The sequence below is a fragment of the Oryx dammah genome, unplaced genomic scaffold (genome assembly GCF_014754425.2).
Source record: "Oryx dammah isolate SB20612 unplaced genomic scaffold, SCBI_Odam_1.1 HiC_scaffold_2, whole genome shotgun sequence".
Classification (NCBI taxonomy): domain Eukaryota; kingdom Metazoa; phylum Chordata; class Mammalia; order Artiodactyla; family Bovidae; genus Oryx; species Oryx dammah.
The window spans coordinates 16,831,636-16,855,153 of NW_024070186.1; the positions used below are offsets into that span (position 1 = coordinate 16,831,636).

Genomic DNA, 23,518 nt, shown 5'->3' on the forward strand with positions numbered 1-23,518 from the left:
CACTCAGTCGTGTCCAACTCTTTGCGACCCCATGGGCTGTAGCCTACCAGGCTCCTCCATTCATGGGATTCTCCAGGCAAGAACACTAGAGTGGGGTGCCATTTCCTTCTCCAGTGCATGAAAGTGAAAGTGAAGTCGCTCATCATGTCCAACTCTTCGTGACCCCATGGATTGGGGCCGACCAGGTTCCTCCATTCATGGGATTTTCCGGGCAAGCATACTGGTATAGTTTACCATTCTCTTCTCCATTTGACACATTTACCCTCTGCCTAAGCACTATGCTAGGTTTCTCTCCTGCTCTGCCGTACTGCTCACACAAGTTTGGTCTACACCTGCTGCATTCTGTCTATATGCTCACCACCCACTGACACCTTCTTCAAAATCCATTCCAAGTGCCCAAGGAGGGCACTAGTAGAGTTTTCTTTTAAGATATTCAAAGACATGAGACTCTGAAATAAAACCTGGGGCTTCCCAGGTGGCGCTAGTGGTAAAGAACCCACCTGTCAATGCAGGAGACATAAGAGATGTGAGTTTGATCTCTGAGTCAGAAAGATCCTCTGAAGGAGAGCATGGCAACCCACTCCAATATACTTGCCTAGAGAATGCCATGGACAGAAGAAGCTGACAAGCTATGATCTATATGGTCCATATGGCTCTTTGTGACCCCATGAACCATAGCTTGCCAGGTTCCTCTGTCCATGGGGTCACAAAGAGCCGAACACAACTGAAGCAACTTAGCACACACGTGAAATGAAACACAGAAGTCCCCCTTCCCTTCTCCTAATTCACTCATGACCTGAGAAGTGAAAACTACAGTTAAAATTTTGGTGGCTATCTGTTGATTTCCATCCACAAATGCACCCTGTTGCCCACACACGTCCATTGCCTTCGTACGTGCTCTTGCTGTTCCATCACTGTCACGTCCAGTTTTGCAAGCCCATGGACTGCAGCCCATCACGCTTCCCTGTCTTTATCCTTCACTATCTCCCAGAGTTTTCTCAGACTCGTGTCCATTGATTTGATGATGCTATCCAACCATCTCATCCTCTGTCACTCCCTTATCCTGCTGCTGCTGCTGCTGCTAAGTCGCTTCAGTCGTGTCTGACTCTGTGCAACCCCAGAGACGGCAGCCCACCCGTCCCTGGGATTCTCCAGGCAAGAACACTGGAGTGGGTTGCCATTTCCTTCTCCAATGCATGAAAGTGAAAAGTGAAAGTGAAGTCACTCAGTCTTGTCCAACTCTTAGCGACCCCATGGACTGCAGCCTACCAGGATCCTCTGTCCATGGGATTTTCCAGGCAAGAGTACTGGAGTGGGGTGCCATTGCCTTCTCCACTTCCTTATTCTCCTGCCCTTAATTTTTCCCAGCATCAGGATCTTTTCCAGTGAGTTGGCTCTTCCCATCAGGTGGCCAGAGTATTGAAGCTTAAGCTTCAGCATCAGTCCTTACAATGAATATTCAGGGTTGATTTCAATTAGGATTGATTGGTTTGATCTTCTCACTGTCCAAGGGACTCTCAAAAGTCTTCTCCAGCACCACAGTCTGAAAGCATCAATTTTTTTGGCACTCAGCCTTTTTTATGGTCCAACTCTCACATCTATACATGGCTGCTGGAAAAACCATAGTTTTGGCTCTATGGATATTTGTCAGCAAAATTATGTCTCTGCTTTTTAATATGCTGTCTAGATTTGTCATAGCTTTTCTTCCAAGGAGCAAGTGTCTTTTAATTTCATGGGTGCAATCACTGTCCACAGTGATTTTGGAGCCAAGAAAAAAAATCCATCACTGTGTCCACTTTTTCCTCATCTATTTCCCCGTCCAAGTAATGGGACCAGATGCCATGATCTTAGTTTTTTGAATGTTGAGTTTTCAGCCAGCTGTTTCACTCTCTTCTTTCATGCTCATCAAGAGGCCCTTTAGTTCCTTTTTGCTTTCTGCCTTTAGAGTGGTATCATCTGCATATCTGAGATTGTTGATATTTCTCCTGGCAATCTTGATTCCAGCTTGTGATTCATCCAGCCTGGCATTTCACATGATGTACTCAACTGCGGGAGATGGTGATGGACAGGGAGGCCTGGCGTGCTGCAATTCATGGGGTCGCAAAGAGTCGGACATGACTGAGTGAATGAACTGAACTGAACTGAACTTTGTATATAACATTATATAATGTTCTGTGATTGCTTTATGTTATGTGCTAGAGATCTTTCCAGTTACTATACATAGATTCTATATTGGCCATACTCTCTTAAATGGCTGAGCAGTTAAGATGCACTCTAGTGCATTAATCCATTTGTCCTTGATTGACCTTTAGGTTTTTTCAATTCTTTAATTTTTAAGCAATGCTTCAGTGTGCTTTCTGTGCAAATGTTGATGTGTGCACATAGATGTGTACATGATGTGTGTATGAGTGTCCCCATAGGATAGAGTCTTTGATGGGGAGAAGCTGGATCAGAATGTATGCAAGTCTTACATTTTAAGTATGCCAGTATATTGCCAAGAAAGCGAAAAGGCTTCACCAATTTATATACTTACCAATAGGTGTTCATTTCCCTACACACTTGCTAAGACTGCTGCTGCTGCTGCTGCTAAGTCGCTTCAGTTGTGTCTGACTCTGTGCGACCCGAGATGGCAGCCCACCAGGCTCCCCCATCCCTGGGATTCTCCAGGCAAGAACACTGGAGTGGGTTGCCATTTCCTTCTCCAATGCATGAAAGTGAAAAGTGAAAGTGAAGTCGCTCAGTCGTGTCCGACTCCTAGCGACCCCATGGACTCCAGCCTACCAGGCTCCTCCATCCATGGGATTTTCCAGGCAAGAGTAGTGGAGTGACTACATATTATCAAATACTTTATTTATTTTTCTAATTTCCTGGGTGAAAAATAGCATCTTGTTTTAATCTTCATTGACTTGGTAATGTTTTACCTAAATTCTGATCATAAATTATTTAAAATACAATTTAATTTGTAAAAAATTGACACTTATGTGATTTGAGTTACTTAATCCTGGAATTTGATATGCTTCCACATTTATCCAGGTCTTCCCTTATCCCCTTTGGTGATGACTTGTTCTTTAAATTCATTTTATAAATTACTAGCTGTTTGTAATATTTACTAGCTAAATATTTAATATTTTTATTGATCTAGGAGGTTGGATGATTTATCATAATAGTTTATTGCCAGTTACAACTGTTCTAGAGCACTTTTCTCAAGCAGGAATTGCCATGGACATTCTTATTTAATATCGCAATATTCCCAAGAAGGAAATAGTGCCTCATTGCACAGATAAGGGGCTTCCCAGGTGGCTCAGACAGTAAAGAATCTGCCAGCAATGCAGGAGACACAGGCCACATGGGTTTGGTCCTTGGGTCGGGAAGATCCCCTGGAGAAGGATATGACAACCCACTCCAGTATTCTTGTCTGGAGAATCTCCTGGACAGAGTAACCTGGTGAGTTACAGTCCATAGGGTCCCAAAGAGTCAGACGTGACTGAGCAACTAAGGAAACTGAGGCTCTATTGGGCTCTCCTTGTATCCTCTGTTATACTGATAGGAAGTCGCAGTACTGAGACGTGTGTATTATCCTTCTGGAAGTCCTCTCCCATCCCTGCCCACCACCAGTTTTTATCACTCCATGCCTTCCTGGGTCTCACTCTTCTTTCTCTTGCTGTGTCTTTTGCTGGCCCTCTTCCCTTACTTCCCTGCTGGAGGGTAATCGAGCATCAGTTCCCGTAAAGGATCCCCCGACATGCAGAAATTGGTCCCCAAAGCTCTGCCTCCAGCTCCACTGGTGTTATCCATGCTGTCACCCAGCGTGCTCAGGACTGAACTCCTGTCTTCCCTGAAGAAAAGAAAGCCTTGCCGAACTTCTCTGCTGTGTCACTACTACCACACTTCCATCGGACCCTTAGATCCAGTGCTCGGCATGCTCCTCTCCCTCCAAGTTCTGTGGATCCTTTAGTTTGCATGCATTTCTCTGTGTGTCACGCATTTCCTCCCACAGCTGTCCCCATGCTTGGCCCAGGCCTTCCTGCTCATGCTCTGGAGTAGGGAGTGTGGTTGGTGAGGGTGTGCGTTCCCATCCCCATCGCCAGGGTATCATGCTGCCTGGGGCGGTGCTTTTAGTGCTGTGCATATAAGCGGTCACCTCCGCTTGGTCCCCACTGTTTTCATCTGTAAACATGGGAATAATAAGAGACCCTGCATTGTGCAGTCTTTGTATGAAGTAAATGAGTCAAAACGTATGATGTTTGAGCCTTTGTGGCTCACTGAACTAAGAGGACCTAGAGGCTCTGATTAGAATTAGGACTCATAATCAGCCATGTCTGAAGCCACCTTTCTCCTGTTTATAAAGACAACCATTCCACTGGGTTGAGAGCTTCCCTGGTGGGTCAGGTGGTAAAGAATCTGCCTGCAATGAAGGAGACTAGGGTTCAATCCCTGGGTTGGAAGATCTCCTGGAGAAGGGAATGGCAACCCACTTCAGTATTCTTGCCTGGAGAATTCAATGGACAGGGACGCCTGGCAGGCTACAGTCCTTGAAGTTGCAAAGAGTTGGACACGGTGAGGAAGTAATGCCTTCACCTTCACTTCATTCCACCGTTAGAGCCCACCCTGCTGCAGGATGACCCCATCTTAACTAGTGACATCTGCAGTGATCCAGTTTCCAAATTAGGTCACCTTCTGAGATCCTAGGGGTTACGACTTAACTCATGAATTTTGGCCTGGGGCTTCCCTGGTGGCTCAGTTGATGAACAGTCTGCCTGCAGTGAAGAAGACCCGGGTTCAATCCCTGGGTCAGGAAGATCACCTGGAGAAAGAAATAGCAACTTACTCTACCCTCCTTGCCTGGGAAATCCTATGGACAGAGGAGCCTGGTGGACTACAGTCCATGGCATCTCAGGAGTTGGACAAGACCTAGCCACCAAACCACCACCATGAATTTTGGAAGGAACACCAAAACAACTGGTTGGATATCTTCTCATAAAGGGCAATTACTTTCTCCGTCATGTGTGTTAGTTGCTCAGTCCTGCCCAACTCTTTCCCATCCTATGGACTGTAGCCCACCAGGCCCCTCTGTCCATGTAATTTTCCAGGCAAGAACACTGGAGTGGGTTGCCATGCCCTCTTCTAGGAGATCTTTCCAACCCAGGGATCAAACCCACATCTCCCACATTGCAGGCAGATTCTTTACTGTCTGAGCCACTGGTGAAGCTTCTCTCTCATATGTGAAGCTTTTAACATAATTTTGTTAAACAGTAGTTTTTATCAGGCCACTCAATTGCTCTCCAGGCAAGAATACTGGAGTGGGTCGGCATGCCCTCCTCCAGGGGGTTTTCCTGACCCAGGGATCGAACCCACATCTCTTTTGTCTCTTGCATTGACAGGCAGGTCCTTGACCACGAGGGCCACTTGGAAAGCCCAACTTCTGTTTCAGTTAATGCTAATTTATCCTCCAAAATTAAGAAATATAAGATATTCACTCAGAAGCTCATCTCATTTCTAGCACTATATATTCTTAGAACTTGGATTTTTAATCTTGTGTTCCTTTCGTTTTTCAGAAACTGTTATAAAAACTGTTTAGGAGAAAGCTCCATTTCATTACACAGCATGGATGTCAATTGGAGGTGACAGGCACAGCTGATAAAAGTTTCATTGTGTTGTGCTACCAGTTGGCATCTTATTAGAAAAACCATCTGTTCTTTTAATTACTATTAACTCAGTTGAGATTGCAATAGCAAAAAAAAAAAAAAAACAAAAAACCTGAAGATATATTTCCAACTAAGTGAAAAATCAAACATACTTTTAAAATCTTCCTGAAAATAATATTGTCTCTATTGAAGATCTAACAGCCTGACTGTATGGGAAAAAGCCAGCGAATGTTATAAAAGAATAATTAACATAAAAATCTTAAAATATGCTCATTTTCATGTAAGAATACATTATGGTCATTCCTAGAGGGGAAAATACTCTTTTATGTATTATACAGAAGGAAGTTTCTTGTTGAAAGCTAAAGAGAAGAATTTTAGCTTTCTTTCTTTTTACCCAGACTTAAGAAGAGATGTTTTGTATACAACTCATGGTGGATGCAGAGAAGGCAATGGCACCCCACTCCAGTGCTCTTGCCTGGAAGATCCCATGGATGGAGGAGCCTGGTGGGCTGCAGTCCATAGGGTCGCGAAGAGTCAGACACGACTGAGTGACTTCACTTTCACTTTTTACTTTCATGCATTGGAGAAGGAAATGGCAACCCACTCCAGTGTTATTGCTTGGAGAATCCCAGGGATGGGGGAACCTGGTGGGCTGCCGTCTCTGGGGTCGCACAGAGTCGGACACGACTGAAGTGACTTAGCAGCAGCAGCAGCAGCAGCAGCATGGTGGATGGGTTTCATCCATTCATCTCATGAACAAATATTTTCAGTCAGCATAGCCAAGGACTCCTCTGTGTTATGGAGATGAAAAGTTGATGGAAAAAATTCAAGTTCCTGCTGTTCTAGTTAGAGAAGTGTTAAAGCAATCTCAAACACATTCAAGATGACTTCAGGTAGATATAATACAGTCACGTGCTCGGAGCATGAATGACCATGTATCATGGATTTGGTTCACCTGGGATGACACTGCTGCAAAGTTACCTTGGGAATTGAGGCAGACTGATGGGAAGGAACCAGGCAGATGGAGCTCTGGGCTCAGGGACCTGGAGGTGGAGTGGTTAGAAGAACATTTCAGAGCAGAGCATAGGAGAGAGAGAGAGAGTGCATGAATAACGTGGCCACACCTAAACCCTTGTGTAACCATGAATAACTGGGTCTAGTGGGACCACATCAGGACACAGAATGGTCTGATGGCGAATGTACTGTTGGTAGCAGGCGTGGAGACAGAGCATTAGGAGGCTGGGATCTTTCGAACTGGTGGTGCCCGGAGAGGCAAGTGGATGATTCAGAATATAGTTTAAAACAAGGAACAGAAGGAAATTCTGGTGGAAGATATATGCAGGGTGAAGAATGATTAATTTGGACAACTTCAGAATATGTCTCGTATGTTCAGATACTGGCAAACATGCTAGGGAATTGTTACTGTTGTTGTTCAGTTGCTAGGTTGTATCTGACTCCTTGCAACCCCATGGACTGAAGCACACCAAGCTCCTCTGTCCATTGTTTCTCAGAGTTCGCTCAAATTCATGTCATTTAATTCTGTGATGCCATCCAACCATCTCATCCTCTGTCACCCCTTTCTTTTTCCTGCCCTCAGTCTTTCCCAGCATCAGGGTTTTTTCCAATGAGTTGGCTCTTCACATCAGGAGGCCAAAGTATTGGAGCTTCAGCTTCAGCATCAGTCCTTCCAATGAATATTCAGGGTTGATTTCCTGTAGGATTGACTGGTTTGATCTTGCTGTCCAAGGGACTTTCAAGAGTCTTCTCCAGCACCATATTTTAAAAACATCAATTCTTTGGTGCTCAGCCTTCTTTATGGTCCGATTCTCACATCTGTACATGACTATTGGAAAAACCATAGCTTTGACTATATGGACCTTTGTTCATAAAATGATGTCTCTGCCTTTTAATATGCTGTCTCAGTTTGTCATAACTTTCCTTCCAAGGAGTAACCATGATAGCAGATATTATTATTCAAATAACATCACCATGATGTTAGAGCAGGTCTCTGAGTTTCCATCTACTCTGAATCTGTATATGTGTCTACTCTTCTTTTTCCCCATCTTTTCATCACTTAGTGTGCTGGTATGAGAACTCTTCTACACGGGCAGTAAGTTCTGACCTTTTTCATTTTTGTTTTGGTTGTGCCGCACAGCACTTGGGATCTTAGGTCCTGGACCAGGGATAGAACAACCCCTCTCCCGCCCCCTTGCAGTGGTAGTGCGGAGTCTTAACCACTGGACCACCAGGGAGTCTGTGTCTGTCTACTCTCTCTCTCTGGTTTCTCTCTAATCCTTTCTACTGCAGAAAGGACTTCTGAAGACAGTATTCTCACAGCCTCTTCCCCCCCAGAGCCCCTTCCTCACTCAGGCATGTAAAGGCCCTTTCTGGGTCTTGTTTATATCTTTCTACCCCTGTTAGTTTTATTGAGATAGACAAGGCTGTGGTCCTAGTGTGATTAGATTGGCTAGTTTTCTGTGATTATGGCTTCAGTGTGTCTGCCCTCTGATGCCCTCTTGCAACACCTACCGTCTTACTTGGGTTTCTCTTACCTTGGACGTGGGGTATCACTTCAAGGCTGCTCCAGCAAAGCGCAGCCACTGCTCCTTACATTGGACGAGGGGTATCTCCTCACCGCCACCCCTCCTGACCTTGAACGTGGAGTAGCTCCTCTAGGCCCTCCTGCGCCCCCACAGCCACCACTCCTTGGACGTGGGGTAGCTCCTCCCAGCCACTGCCCCTGACCTCGGGCCCGGGGTAGCTCCTCCTGGCCGCCACCCCTGGCCTCGGTGCTCAGTTGTGTGACTCTGGCTTACATAGTGTCGGGAAACATTTTGTCTGTGGTGACCCAGCTCCAAATAGCAGAATTCTGATGTCAGATGCACCGTGGTCATTTTCACTTGTGTGTTTTTTCTAACACGTGAGGATTCCTCACATAGTAAGTACATCCCTGAAGAGTCAGGAGTGAGCCCTACTGTGTAAGTAGATATGGACTCTTTCTTCACTGTTGCTTTAGCCAGGCCTGATGGCCTTGGGCACCACTGGGTACACCTGAGGACTGGCCTCTCCTGGAAGATCAGCTGAGTAAAACACATGACATTCACTTTTGTAGTGACCACCTTTAAAATTTTTTTAATCGGAGGATAATTAGTTTACAATGGAGGGCTGATTTCTGCTATATAACAACATGAATCAGCCATAATTGTGTATATATATGTGTATGTTTATATACATTTATATATATATATATATTTATATATATAAACATACACATATATATATAGGGCTTCCCTGGTGGCTCAGAGGGTAAAGCATCTGCCTGCAATGCAATATCTCCTCTCCAATATCTCAACTTGATATATATACCCCCTTTCTCTTGAGCCTCTACATATATGTATATGTACATATGTGTGTGTATGTACATATATATCCCCTCTCCAGTATCTCAACTGGATATATATATGCCTCTCTCTTGAGCCTCCCTTCCCACCCCATCCCACCCCTCTAGGTCATCACAGAGCACTGAGCTGAGCTCCCTGTGGTGTACAGCTGCTTCCTACTAGCTGTCTATTTTACACATGGTAGCATATATACGGGCTTCCCTGGTGGCTCAGATGATAAAGAATCTGCTTGCCAGTGCAGGAGACCCCAGTTCAATCCCTGGGTCAGGAAGATCCTCTGGAAATGGGAATGGCTACCCGCTCCAGCATTCTTGCCTGGAGAATAGCATGGAGAGAAGCGCCTGGTGGGCTACAGTCCATGGGGCTGCACAGAGCTGGACACGACTGAACGACTAACAATCAGGTCTTCCCACTGTCTCTTCTGTAGCTATCATTTTAGTGCACGGCTATCTTTGGATGGAATCCATGTGTTAACCTCATCTTCAACTGTAGAACACAGAGTGATTCACCATCTCTGTTTCATAGATGAACTATCCAAAGCTTAAAAAGTAGACTGTATTATCAAAGGTCAGACTAAGTGATACTGACAGATTTAGAATTCAGATCCATTGGATTCCCAAACTCAGAATTATTTTTCCTCCACAATGAGGAATCTCTCCAGGTGTTTGAGCTTGTTACTCTTAGTACCAGGGAAAGACCTTTTAGCTTTATAACAACAGGAAAAAAAAAAAAAAAACTAGCTGAGTAGATTGAGCAAGCAATAACAAAGGGTGTATGTGTGTTAGTCATTCAGTTATGTCCAACTCTTTGTGACCCTATGGACTGTAGCCCACCAGACTCCTCTGTCCATGGTGTTCTCCAGGCAAGAATACTGGAATGGGTTGCTATTCCCTTCTCCACGGGACCTTCCTGACCCAGGGATTGAATCTGGGTCTCCCATATCGCAGGTAGATTTTTTACCACCTGAGCCACCAGGCAAGTCCTTGATAAAGGGTACTAGAACATATGCAGTTATCTGTGTCTAAGTTCGCCAAGGAGGAAAGCCAGCATTTATCACCAAACTTGAATTTATCCTTGTGTATTCAGTTTGGTGATACATACTGACTTTCCCCCTTTGGTAACTGACAGTTTCTTTCATCCCAGTGAGATGATGATTATAATCCAGTCTCTTCCCTCCAATCCTGTTATCGCATCAGACGCCATGACTCTGCCCCTGAGACTCAGATCTGTTTAGACTGTAAGCTCCCTGAAGGCGGAGGCTGTGTCTCATTCCTTTTCGTGTTCTCAGAACCTGGACAGTGCTGTCCTGGGGAATGGATGCACGTTTCAGCTCTGGTTTCTACTCACCCAGAACACATGGCCCACCATAGAATCAGCTCCCACTTGCTCCCTTCAGGACGACATGCATGCTGGCTGGCTGCAGCTCACAGTTTGGCAAACTCAATTCCTAGGACTGTTGCTGTTTCTCTGCCTCTGATGCTGTCAAAAACCCAAAAGGCATGGTGCTGAGCCTCAGAATGTGCCATCTGCTGTGAGTTCACCACTCAGCAGCGTGACGGGAGGGTGTGGCTGTAGGGCTACTACCCTGAGAATTCCTACGGCATTCCCAATCATGCCACTGCCCCATTTTTCTTTGGTAGTTTCGATCTTGGGTGACCTCAGCCTGCAGCAGCTTGGAGTGGGGCTACAGGTTCCCCGCCAAAGAGATTGAGTTCAGATCCTGGTGACGAGATCACCAATCCTAGCCACTGGACCAGTAGTCAGTGACCAGGCCCTCACCCTCTGGCTTTGCAGAAGAAGTGTTCCCACAAAGATGGAAAGCAGAGAAACAAATAAAGTATTTATTAGGAGGAAAAAGAGTATAGTATATGTGGGTAGATCGATGGGCTGACCCAGAAAAAGAGAGTCACTGAGTCGCACCCTCGTGGCAGTTTGTATTTCTTTTATGGGGCATTTCTTCCGAGTTTCCTCTGATCGGTGATTTCAGTTTGCCTGGTTCACAGTCCATATTTGGTGCATCTCGGAGCCCTCCCATGTGTGCACACGCATCTGTCAGCCAAGAGGGATTGAAGAGGCTTATGGGGAGTTAGCATCACTTAGCACCATTCCCCTTTGACCCCCAGGAGCCTCTCTGCACTCGTGTAGTCAGGGAGGACTCCTGACTTTGAGAAATAAGTGGTCTGGGCAAGGCCCAGTTGCCTCTCCTAACTGTGCTGCTGTTCTTATTCTGGGGTTTCAGTCCACAGGAAATGAATTTCCTATCACTATATCCTGGGGCCCCTCATCTACCTCCCGCCTCAGTTTTACATTTCTGGATAGAACTAGTCCACTAGCCCCTGTGCTGAGCATAATAGCAAGGCTGGTACTAAGCTGTGAGTTTTCTTCACTGGCATTAACACACCAGCTCATGCCAATAAATACTGGAGACCTGTGCCAGCACTCAATTTAAACCCATTTCTTCTGGGTGTATGCAAGGTTCTAAGAGCTTTGGTATGTCTGGTTTCTCCCTCTCAGCACACATCCTGAGTGTGTCCACAGTGATTCTGTCAGCAGAGAGAGGTGACAGCTCAGAGCCTGGTAGTAAAGGAGTGTGTGTTTGTGCATGCTAAGTCACTTCAGTCTTGTCCAACTCTTTGTGATCCTATGGACCCTAGCCCACCAGGCTCCTCTGTCCAAGGGATTCTCCAGGCAAGAATACTGGAGTGTCTTGCTGTGCCATTCTCCAGGGCATCTTCCTGATCCAGGGATTGAACCCTCATCTCCTTTATGTCTCCTGCCTTGGAGGTGGATTATCACCAGTGCTACCTGGGAAACCCAGAGAGAACAGATGAACTATTAAAGACAGCACTGGGGACTTGAACTCCTGGACCATTCAGTGAATGTTGAGAAGCCAAGATAACTTCTGATATATCCCTTTAATAACTGAGCAGTGTGGCTCAATAATCTCCAACTGCAATCATGACCCTAAATCCAAAAATCATTCACAATTGTTCAGTTGACTGCTTTGCAGTATGTTTAACATGACAAAAAGTGTGGACTATATTTTAGCAGTGTTTATATGCAAAGTGCTAATAATTTTCCAAGGAAAATAAAATTACCTTCAAAAGTTTGGCTTTGCACAGTTGTATGTTACCAGAGAGTTCTGAGTAGTAAAGGTGTGTGTGTGTGTGAGAGAGAGAGAGAGAGAGAGACTGTGTGTGTAGTTTATTGCTATTAATATTTTGTGTTTTAATATTTGCCTATTTTAACAGAAGCACATTCTTCCATCTCATTTAAGGCTGGGAACAAATTCATTTATTCCATATGATACAAAATCCTCTGCTGATGTAAAGCAGAAAGTGGGGTGCATTGAAAAGCAAGGGGATAGTTGAGAAGATTCCTTGTCACCATGAAAGCAAGACACCCGGCGTCCTAGTGACATACCTATGCCTCATTGTCCCATAGCTATGTCCTCATTATCCCAAGATATCCCCGTATCTTGGGAGTTTAGGCTGAACCCCAGGACTCTGGGTCTTTTGGTCCTCTCCTAATCAGATTCTTCTATTCTTCATTTTTATTTTAGGCTTTAAAATATTGATCAGTTTGGTGATGGGTTTCAGTGAGAAATAAAGGGTTCGACAGAGATGGTTCAAATTAGCATGGGAATTCAGCCAACTCCTTCTTCCTTCCCTGTGAATATCAGAAAATGTTTCACACCAACAAGGTTCCCAATTCTCTGAAACACCATGTCTTTAGAGAGTCTATTTAGCATGCTAAGTGGATAAAAAGGAGTCAGCTATTCCAGGAGCAAAGTGAGTGATTAAATTAAATGTACCTGGAGAGTAGAGCCCTCTTAGGAATCAGCAGAGTAATGAGTGCAGGCTGCTGCTGCTGCATCCCTGAGCATCTCCTGATACTCAGAGGAGCCGTGCACACGAGGCTCCCCTTACATGTCACCACTGCTGATGGCCTGTCAATTCTAGTGGAAAGACTCCGTCTTAAAGTGGTGACAGGAGTTAATATAGTAGCTTTTTGTCCCTTGTTTCTGTCTTTCACTTTGTACTTTAAAGTAACTGGTTATTAAAGCATTATGCAAGTATGCAAAATATATTGACAGGAAAAAAATGTTTTAATTATGCACAATATATACTGGTAAGACCTGTTTGGCATGTGATGACAGATGACAAGTGGTAATTTTAGTTGCTGTTTTCAGGGGGAGCATAAAGCAAAAGTACCTAGAATATACATCATTCCCTTTTTCAGCTATTCTAATGTTTAGCATATTTATAGCATATTTTAAAATAAGTAATATAACTGTTAAAAAGATAAATTTATCACTTAAAGGTATTTTATCCTTTAGTAGTTAATTGGTGTTCTTCTGGAAAGCTTATGCTGGATCAGTGTTTGTTTTATGATTTTTTAAATTCATGTCCATTGAATTGCTTTCATATTATGTAAGAAGCAATAAGCTGTTTTTACTTTATCTGACAGTTGATCTATGAATAATTTATAGTTCTTGTAAGAAGTAACCATGGGATGGCTGTGAGAATTGTGTTCACAGCTTAAATATTTGAGACCTAAAAGTAATGAAGTCAGGACTTCTGGCAAGTTCTGATTAAACCAAAGGCAGTTTCAAATGAACTTAAGGAAAACAAACAGTTGAAAAGAATGTGAATTTTTGTCATTTTGGTCTTTTCCCAAAGAAGCAAAATCACATTACCTTTCAAGTAGAATTGCATCAGATGCAGAAATTTTCCATAGGAAAGACTAACAGTGGTATACAAGGAGTTGAGTCTCCCACCATATAAGTAGGGGAGCTCACCTAGGAATGTACTCCTTTGCTTTTATTTGGTGTACACAAAAATTATCACTGAACACTGAAAACTTATCTTTAGATATTTACATATCTTTAGATGTTTTAACATTAATTAGATATTAATTAGTTAAAGACATTACATATCTTTAGATATTTTTGAAGGAAAGAATCATCTTTATTCTCCTTCAAGCAACAATGATGCTTGATCTCTTAATGCTGGCCATTTCTGTTCAAATTGAGTTACAGAGGCAAAACCCACAGGTCACGGAGAGCACATTGTGTCCAGTGTTGATATGCAGGAGGAAGAGGTGGGTATCACTTTTCTCTCCCTGAGGTGAAAATGCTATCATCAATAATTTCACTAGTAATCAGAAAATAGCAGAGCTCTCTAAAACACTGAATATAGGAAGAATTGATCTTTATCCTAGAATATAGGTGTAAGTGTTGGTTATCACTGAGGAAATAAGAAGTCTTTCCTGGGAAGGTTGTGGAATATATCAATGTTCTGTGGTCTAACATGTTTATGTATTCATTGAAACACTTGGAATACTTACATGATGTAGAAATTTATAAAAGAAAATTAATACTCCTTTAATTTTTCATATTCTGAGAGAAAAGTGATGGCAAAGAAAATCTGCTAAATTAGCAACATACCAATTATATGCCAACTTTCTTGCTCCTAAATAAATACATGACCTAAAAAATTAATTCATGAGACTAAGCTTTTCAAGTAAGTATTTATTCTGTAAATACTTTAGTGAGTAGTGCACTCACTAAAACCCCTTAATTTAGAATAAAGAATTAATATAGCTTGAACTCTTAAAGTAACACACACATGAACGCTAACACACACACCCACCCCTATTATTTGCCTTCATATGAGTTTCCTTCCGGTGAAGAAAATCTATTCAGTGACTTTGTATGACTGGGTTGCTTCTGTTCTGTTTTAATGGGGTCACCGTTTTCTTCTGTTTTAGGATCTAGATTTCTCATCACATCCACGGGCGCCTTGTATATTAAAGATGTACAAAATGAAGATGGATTGTATAACTACCGCTGTGTCACGCGGCACAGATACACCGGGGAGACCAGGCAAAGTAACAGCGCCAGACTTTTTGTATCAGGTAAAAACTCATCGGCACTGAGACTTCTGTTTCTGTTTTCTTTTGTTAGTGCTCTGGAATGACTCCACTAAAACCGTGAAACTCACAAGCAAAATAAAGTCTGTATTTTCTGTCCCAAGATATTCTAGCAATTTGAGGGTTTTTTAAATAAAAAAAAAAGAAAGAAAGAAAGAAAAACTTTACCCAATACAGTACAATGCAAATATGTATATTTCACCTACTGTAAAATTCCAAATTTCTTTGACCCTAAATTATTGCTACTTTGTTGACAATGCCTCCTCTCGCTGTTGTTGTATGTTATGACATTGGTGATACCAATTAGCGCCACAGTGCTTTCTACCCTGCAGAGCTCTCAGGGAGCAGGACGTGGTCCTTGGAACACACCTCTTGTTCCCCTTCTAGCAGTAGTGGAGAAATTATCCACACTGGCCTAGAAGGGTGGGTTTGGTGGGGGCTGGGGGAGATGCAAGAGGGAGGGAACATATGTATACTTATGGAAAATTCATGGTGTTGTATGGTGGAAGCCAACACAAAAATGTAAATCAATTATCCTCCAATAAAAAATTTAAAAATGCAATATTCTATGCCCTATGGTTTAATACAGCTCCTTTTTTAAGACTATCTTACACATTTTTAAATATAGCATATACATTATAAAGTGAGTATAATGACAATAATCATTATTAGTGAGTATAATAATATTGAGATTTTGAAATGTATATTGATTTGCAAATAAGCACTCAATTTAATGACTAAGAACTTTCTACATTATATATATATATATTTTACCAATTGGTCAAAATAAAACAAAATCATGGAAATGAAAAAAAAAAAAAGTTGAAGCAATAGGCACAGCCTTCCAGGATTATTCTCAAGTAAAGGAAACCCCAAAACAGTTTATTCCACTTTCATAAATATGTCAATTTTGTGCCTCTTTTAATGGGAGTTATACTTTGAGAAGATATTGACCTTTTGCAGAATCTTTACAGTTGGCTTGCTGTTGATCCATCAGTCAAACAAATCAGCAATACATTTACACGGGATTGCATTAGTGCTCTATGCAGAAGTTTAGAAGTATGAAATGACCATCTCAGTATTAGAAATCAAATGTAAAATATATGACTTTTGCTCTTATAGTTTTAGAATGTAAAATTGATCCATGCAGTGAATAGTAATTTTATTTGTTGTGATGTTTTGTGTGGGAGACATGATAACAAGTTTTCAAGTGCTGGAGTAATTAGAACAATGTCACCTAATACCCACATATTGCCCTTGATAATGCTCTATCTGAATTCCTCTTTCCCATTTACATCCTTAAAATAGCCAACGCTCACCTGTCTTTTAAAGTTTAAGACAAACATAAGTCATAATTAATTGATTTTTCCCCCCTTTGAACTTGAAAATAGTTTATCTTTAACTGTTCTTTTTCATATCAGTTGTTACTTTATCTCTTGTGTTATTAGTTATGACTTGTTGCCTCTGTTAATGGCTAGAGTAATCAGCACGATAGAAAAAAATACACTTGTTTGTACGCCCGTGGCGGATTCATGTTGATGTGTGGCAGAACCAATACAATATTGTAAAGTAATTAGCCTCCAATTAAAATAAATAAATTTAAATTAAAAAAAGAAAGAAAAGTGAGAACCCAGCTCTATGGCCTTTAAAACATCTTAAAATTGTGGAGGTGGAGGGACTTTGACTTTACCCAGTCAAAATAAAGAGTCAGAATTTGTTTTAAAATAAATAAATAAAATGCCTAGCAAATAAACCTAAAAATATGTGCTAGAAATTCTTGCAAAAATATCCTAACATATTTGCTTGTTGCTTTAAACCTAGCTCTTGACATCTATCCGAAAACTGGATAGGGCATGCACAGTACACACGTCAGAGCAGGAAAGTGAAAGATCACCTTCTGGTGTGAAATAAGCAGGGTCTTTGATAAGAAGACCAGCCAGCCCTCAAAGTTTCCCTCTGCTTCAGAAGCCCTATCCTCCAAGCAACCAGACTTGTATTATTGAAAAATAAAACTTCAAAAATTAAAAAAAAATTAAAATTAAAATGTTGAGAAAATAAATTATAAAATGAGTAGCCTCTATTATCTGTTCCATGGTGTTTTTAATAATAGGCTTTCCTGATAGCTCAGTTGGTAAAGAATCTGCCTGCAATGCAGGAGACCCCGGTTCAATTCCTGGGTCAGGAAGATCCCGTGAAGAAGGGATAGGCCACCCACTCCTGTATTCTTGCGCTTCCCTCTGGCTCAGCTGGTAAAGAGTCAGCACGCGATGCGGGAGTCCTGGGTTTTATCCCTGGGTTGGGAAGATTCCCTGGAGAAGGGAAAGGCTATCCATTCCAGTATTCTGCCCTGGAGAATTCCATGGACTGTATAGTCCATGGGGTCGCAAAGCCTCAGACATGAGTGACTTTCACTTTCACAGTGCCTTTAATAAGAGCACAATGGTGTATTTCTTCAGAATATCCTAGGAAAGGTCTTTTACGATTGAAGAGGAACTTTTTCATGACAATACTGAAGTAAGAAAGGAAACAGTCTCAGAGGAATGGTGGCATGGATCTGGGTATAAGATGAAACTGAGCTTAGCAAAAAGAAGCAGATATGTATTTCTCCATTGAGACAATGTGAATCAAGTGATGATAATGTCAGGAGGCCATTTTTCTCTGAAGTGAAACCTGGAAAAAAATAAAATAAAACCTTAAAAAAAAAAGGAGAGAAAACAGAAAAAGTAGCCTTGTTTATCTCTAGATCATTAAGTACTGATTTCTCAGAGTTGAAAAGGCAAATTTGCTTTTCTTAATCACAAGCTTAATTATTATTTTTTAATGTTTCACTGATGTTTCAAAAATAGGCAGCAGGACCCCTGAGCATTGATCAGGTCACCACAGAAGCCATGAGAGTCCACGAGATTGCCTTATGAGCATTTGTGCAGATCAGTAAGAAGCATCAGAGCAGAAACTAGTGAAGGAGCATCATACACTGGAATACCAGCAGAAAAGAAGAGAGGGGATAAGACTGAACATTTGGGCTTAAAGGTCGTAGTTGTAAGAAGGGAGAAGTCAGGAGAGTCACACAGACTCAAAAGGCTCTTAAGAGAATCTACTGCTTATGGCAAATAGCTTGTGACATTTTGGTCAGAGAAATTTCAGTACAGTAGTTGAGGGAGGAAATAGTTGATACTAGAACTTGGGAACATAGACACTGAGTGCAAATTATCTAGAGTTTAAGCTTTGAAGGATAACAGAAAATTATTTAATTTTAAATTAGATCTAAATTTTTAATAAATGTAAACATGGGGTTTGCTAGTGGGGTTATGCTAGTAACAAGGTTTTAAATGATTCCAAATTCTTCCTGGAGTGGAAACAGACTCAATAGGATAACAAAAGAAAAAGAATGTGGATGACATTTTCAACAAAAGTAGGTGACAGGGATCCTCAGAAACTCTTAAACATGTGGGGCTATAGATAAACTACTGGCAACAGCAGGTCCAATGTAAGAGAAGCAATGGTTGGTGGAGGGGGAAGGCCTATTGAGATTACTGTACAATCGCAGAAATGCAAAATAGTCAACAAATTGTTGTTTTTGTTCTGTTGCTAAGTCATGTCAGATTCTTTACAACCCCATAGACTGCAGCATGCCGGTCTTCCTGTCTTTTACTATCTCGCAGATTGTGCTCAAACTTATGTCCATTGTGTCAGTGATGCCATCCAACCATCTCATCCTCTGTTGTCCCCTTCTCCTCTGGCCCTCAGTCTTTCCCAACATCAGGGTCTTTCCCAGTGAGCTGGTTCTTCGTATCAAGTGGCCAAGGTATTGGAGCTTCAGCTTCAACATGATTTCTTCCAATGAATAGTCAAGGTTGATTTCCTTTAGGATTGACTGGTTTGATCCCCTTGCTGTCCAAGGGGCTGTCAAGAGTCTTCTCCAGTACAATTCAAAAGCATCAATTCTTCACCACTTGGCCTTCTTTATGATCTAATTCTCACATCTGTACATGACTACTGGAAAAGCTATGTTGACCATAGAAACCTTTGTCAGCATATGCTCATCTCCAAGAAGCAGAAGAAGACTATTTCTTTATGGAAACCTGGGAAAATGTGTTTGAGGATATTCACAATACTTTGATAGCCCTGTGCAAGCTCTAAGTTGAAGATGAGTATAAAAGGCTGTGACATCACATAGTTAAGTGGTGGTCTAACTCCTTGTGTATCTCAGAAGTATTCAGCAAATACTACTTTCAGAAGAAGAGAGATTCACCCTGAGGGAAACTGCTGGATTTAGGAATCAAATTGAGCCAGAGTAAAAAACTAAATGGAGAGGGAGAAGGTGTTTCCATTGAAAAGGTCCAGAAGCAATGGGCAACCAATAAACTAGCAATTCTACTACCTAGACAATAGTCTCTTTTAAATATTATGCCATAATAACAGGGACCATGGTTCCTTGAAATAATGATCACTTATTGGTTTGGGACAGGAAACATGTAAGATAAGGCTGAAATATAAATAAGGTCTTGCCAAAATTATATATAAATATATATATGTATTAATATTAAGGCATACATAGGTGTGTATATGTGTGCATACATATATACTTACATAATGTACATGTACACATATATAATTGTTTTCATATATATTTACATGTACACATGTCCATATACATTAAATAATAACAGAAGCAATAATAATAATAATCATATTGGTCTGCTAAGTCACTTCAGTCGTGTCTGACTCTGTGCAACCCCATAGACAGCAGCCTACCAGGCTCCCCCATCCCTGGGAGTCTCCAGGCAAGAACACTGGAGTGGGTTGCCATTTCCTTCTCCAATGCATGAAAGTGAAAAGTGAAAGTGAAGTCGCTCAGTCGTGTCCGACTCTTAGCGACTCCATGGACTGCAGCCTACCAGGCTCCTCTGTCCATGAGATTTTCCAGGCAAGAGTACTGGAGTGGGGTGCCATTGCCTTCTCCAAATCGTATTGGTCTACTTAGTGGTAACTAGGGCAGACACCAACTCTTGACTTTGATAACTAGTCATTATAGAGAACAATGAAAATTCTCCCTGTCTTTCCTACAAGTACTATATATTTTACGATAACCAAACAACCCTAGTTCAGGAAGAAAAGTTCTAATTTACAGAATAATCATATCTGTTGAATGTGAAAATAATAAGAAAATATTAAAATTACGATTTTCAACCCTTAGTAAAATAATTCAGACAAACATCATCTGAATTTGCTTATCAATTTTAGCCTCATTGAGTTTGGCATGCAACTCATATAGCCTCATTATATAGATGCACAGGGAATGACAAAAGGTTGAGCTTGATCTAACCAATCCATCAGAACTAAATTCCAGTCATAAGAAAAAAATGGCAATAGAGGAACAGTCTAAATGACAGCATAAAGAAAGATTCTCAAAATGTGGGATTTCCTATGCAATAACTTATCTGTTTCTTCAATAAACCAGAGACATGAGAGGGAATAGAAGAGAGGCTGCTCTGAATTAAAAGAGAGTCAAGAACCATAACAATTAAGATCACTGGTAAGGGGGTGTGGCAAAGATAATGGAGTAGGAAGATCCTAAGCTACTTCTTCCCATGGACACACCAAAAATACTACTATTTATAGAGGAAATATCAATTATAATCACTTGAAGACATGCAGGGAAATTTTCCACAATTAAAAATATAAAGAAGGAACCACAGAAACATGGGTAGGAGGTGCAGAGACATGACAAACTCCCAGAGAGGTAACCCTCAAAGGAAAAAATCAAAATTGCAGAAGTTCTCCCCAAGGAGCAAGGGGTCTGAGCCCAACATCAAGCTTCTTAGTCTTGGAGTTCTTCACCAGGAAGATGAAACCTCCAGAATACCTGGCTTTGAAAGCCAGTGGGGCTTATGTATGGGAGAGTTGGAGGGCTATAAAATAGATACTTCACTCTTAAAGACTCATGCAAAATCTCACATGCTACAAGACCCAGTGCAGAGGGAATCATTTGAAAGTAGCCTGGATCAGACCCACTTGCTAATTTTGGAAAGCCTCCTGGAGAGGCAGTAACTAACTGGGACTGCCCCAGGATATAGACAACAGTTTAGTCGCTAAGTTGTGTCCAACATTTTGCAACCCCATGGACTGCAGCATGCCAGGCTTCTCTGTCCTTCACCATCTCCCATAGTCTGCTCAAATTCATGTCCATTGAGTCGGTGATGCTATCTAACCATCTCATCCTCTGCTTCCCCTTTCTCCTTTTACCTTCAACCTTTCTCATCATTAGGGTCTTTTCCAGTGAGTTGGCTCTTCACATCAGATAGCCAAAGTATTGGAGCTTCAGGTTCTTCATCAGCCCTTCCAATAAATATTCAGGGTTTATTTCCTTTAGGATTGACTGGTTTGATTTTCTTTCAGCCTAAGGAACTCTCAAAGAGTCTTCTCAAGCACCATAGTTCTTTATGGTCCAACCCTCACATCCATACATGACTACTGGAAAAGCCATTGCTTTGACTATGCAGACTTTGTTGGCAAAGTGATGTCTCTGCTTTTTAATACTTTGTCTAGGTCTGTCATAGCTTTCCTTCCAAGGAACAAGCATCTTTTAAATTTTGTGGCTGCAGACACTATCCACAGTCGTTTTGGAGGCCAACAAAATAAAATCTGTCACTACTTTTACATTTTCCCTTTCTATTTGTCATGAAGTGATGGGACTGGATGCCATAATCTTGATTTTAAAAATTTTTTTTTAATTTTAAATTTATTTATTTTAATTGGAGGCTAATTGCTTTACAATATTGTATTGGTTTTGCCATACATCAACATGAATCTGCCACGGGTGTACATGTGTTTCCAATCCTGAACCCCCTGCCCACCTCCCTCCCCATACCATCCCTCTGGGTCATCCCAGTGCACCAGCCCCAAGCATCCTGTATCCTGCATAGAACCTGGACTGGCAATTCAAGCCAGGTTTTCACCAATGATATAGACATTGGTGGAAGTAATTTTGGAGAGCTCATTCTATCATGAGGACACTAGTCTTGGCAAGTGCCATTTTGGAGTCTTCCCTCTTGCTTATTAGTGCTGGTAGTTTACCTGCCTATTAGACAATTTGACAGCAACCCCTGGACCAACACCATCCCAGGGCTAGCAGCCCATTGCATGGAAAACCAGCTCCCCACCCCCTACCCCACCACTAGTAGGGCAGCAGCCTCTACATGAAGCTGGGCCTGCCAGCCAACCGGGCTGGAGTCCATCCCTGCCTACCAGCCACTCTCAGTAGTCAGCCCCACCACAACTGAAGGGTCCCTGCAGTCCACTTAAGGAGCTATCCTAGAGCACTGGGCTCTGGTAACCAGAGGAGAGTGTGCTGCTGGGCCCCATAACACATTTCTAATATAAGGCCACTTCCTCAAAATTGGGATATGTAAATTATATATATATATAAAACACAGAGATGTAAAAACAGAATTCAGCAAAATGAGGCAACTGAGGAATATTTTGCAAATAAAAGAACAAGATAAAATTCCAGAAGAAGAACTAAGGAGATAACAATCTCCCTAACAAAAAAATACAAGGTTAAGATCACAAAGGTGCTCAATGAACTTGAGAGAAGAATGGATGAACATGATGAGAAGTCTAATAGCAAGTTAGAAAACACAAGAACCAAACAGAGCTAAAGACTATGGTTACTAAACAGAAGAATACACTAGAAGGAATCAACAGTAGATTAGATTAAGCTGAGGAACAGATCAGTGAACTGGAAGACAGAGTAGTGGAAAACTCCTAAGTGGAACTGAAAACAGAAAAAGAAATTAAAATGAAGACAGTTTAAGAGACCTCAGGATAATCACACTTACTATCTTATACACTGTAGGGGTCTCAGAATGAAAAGAGAGGGAGAAAGGGGCAGAAAAATTATTGGAAGAAATAATAGCTCAACACTTCCCTAACCAGGGAATGTAAACAAGTATTCAGGTCCAGGAAGAAGAGGATCACTCTCTCACACACACACAAAGATGAACCAAAGAGATCCACACCAAGACACATTATAACTAAAATGGCAAAAATTAAAGATATAGAGAGAATGTTAAACATAACAAGGAAAAAGAAACTACTTAAGTACCAAAGAACTCCCATGAGACTATCAATTGACTTTTCAGTAGAAACTTTGCAGGCCAGAAAGAAGTGTCACAATATATTTAAAGTGATGAAATAAAAATAAACAAAATAAGATTATTCTACAAAAGAGAGTTAAGAGTTTTACAGACAAGCAAAAGTTAAAAGATTTCACCACCACTAAAACTGTCCAATCACTTCATGGGAAATAGATGGGGAAACAGTGGAAACAGTGTCAGACTTTATTTTAGGGGGCTCCAAATTCACTGCAGATGGTGACTGTAGCCATGAAATTAAAAGACACTTACTCCTTGGAAGAAAAGTTATGACCAATCTAGATAGCATATTCAAAAGCAGAGACATTACTTTGCCAACAAAGGTCTGTCTAGTCAAGGCCTTGGTTTTTCCAGTGGTCATGTATGGATGTGTGAGTTGGAC

At 41.7% G+C, this 23,518-nt stretch overlaps 1 protein-coding gene across 1 annotated transcript in view; it reads left to right on the top strand.

Moving 5' to 3' along the window:
• Positions 1-23,518, top strand: part of DSCAM (DS cell adhesion molecule) — a 695,428-nt gene that overhangs the window by 336,788 nt on the left and 335,122 nt on the right. Inside the window, exon 4 of the mRNA XM_040249128.1 lies at positions 14,819-14,965. Coding sequence (XP_040105062.1) covers positions 14,819-14,965 — 147 coding nt within the window. The remainder of the gene's footprint in view (positions 1-14,818; positions 14,966-23,518) is intronic.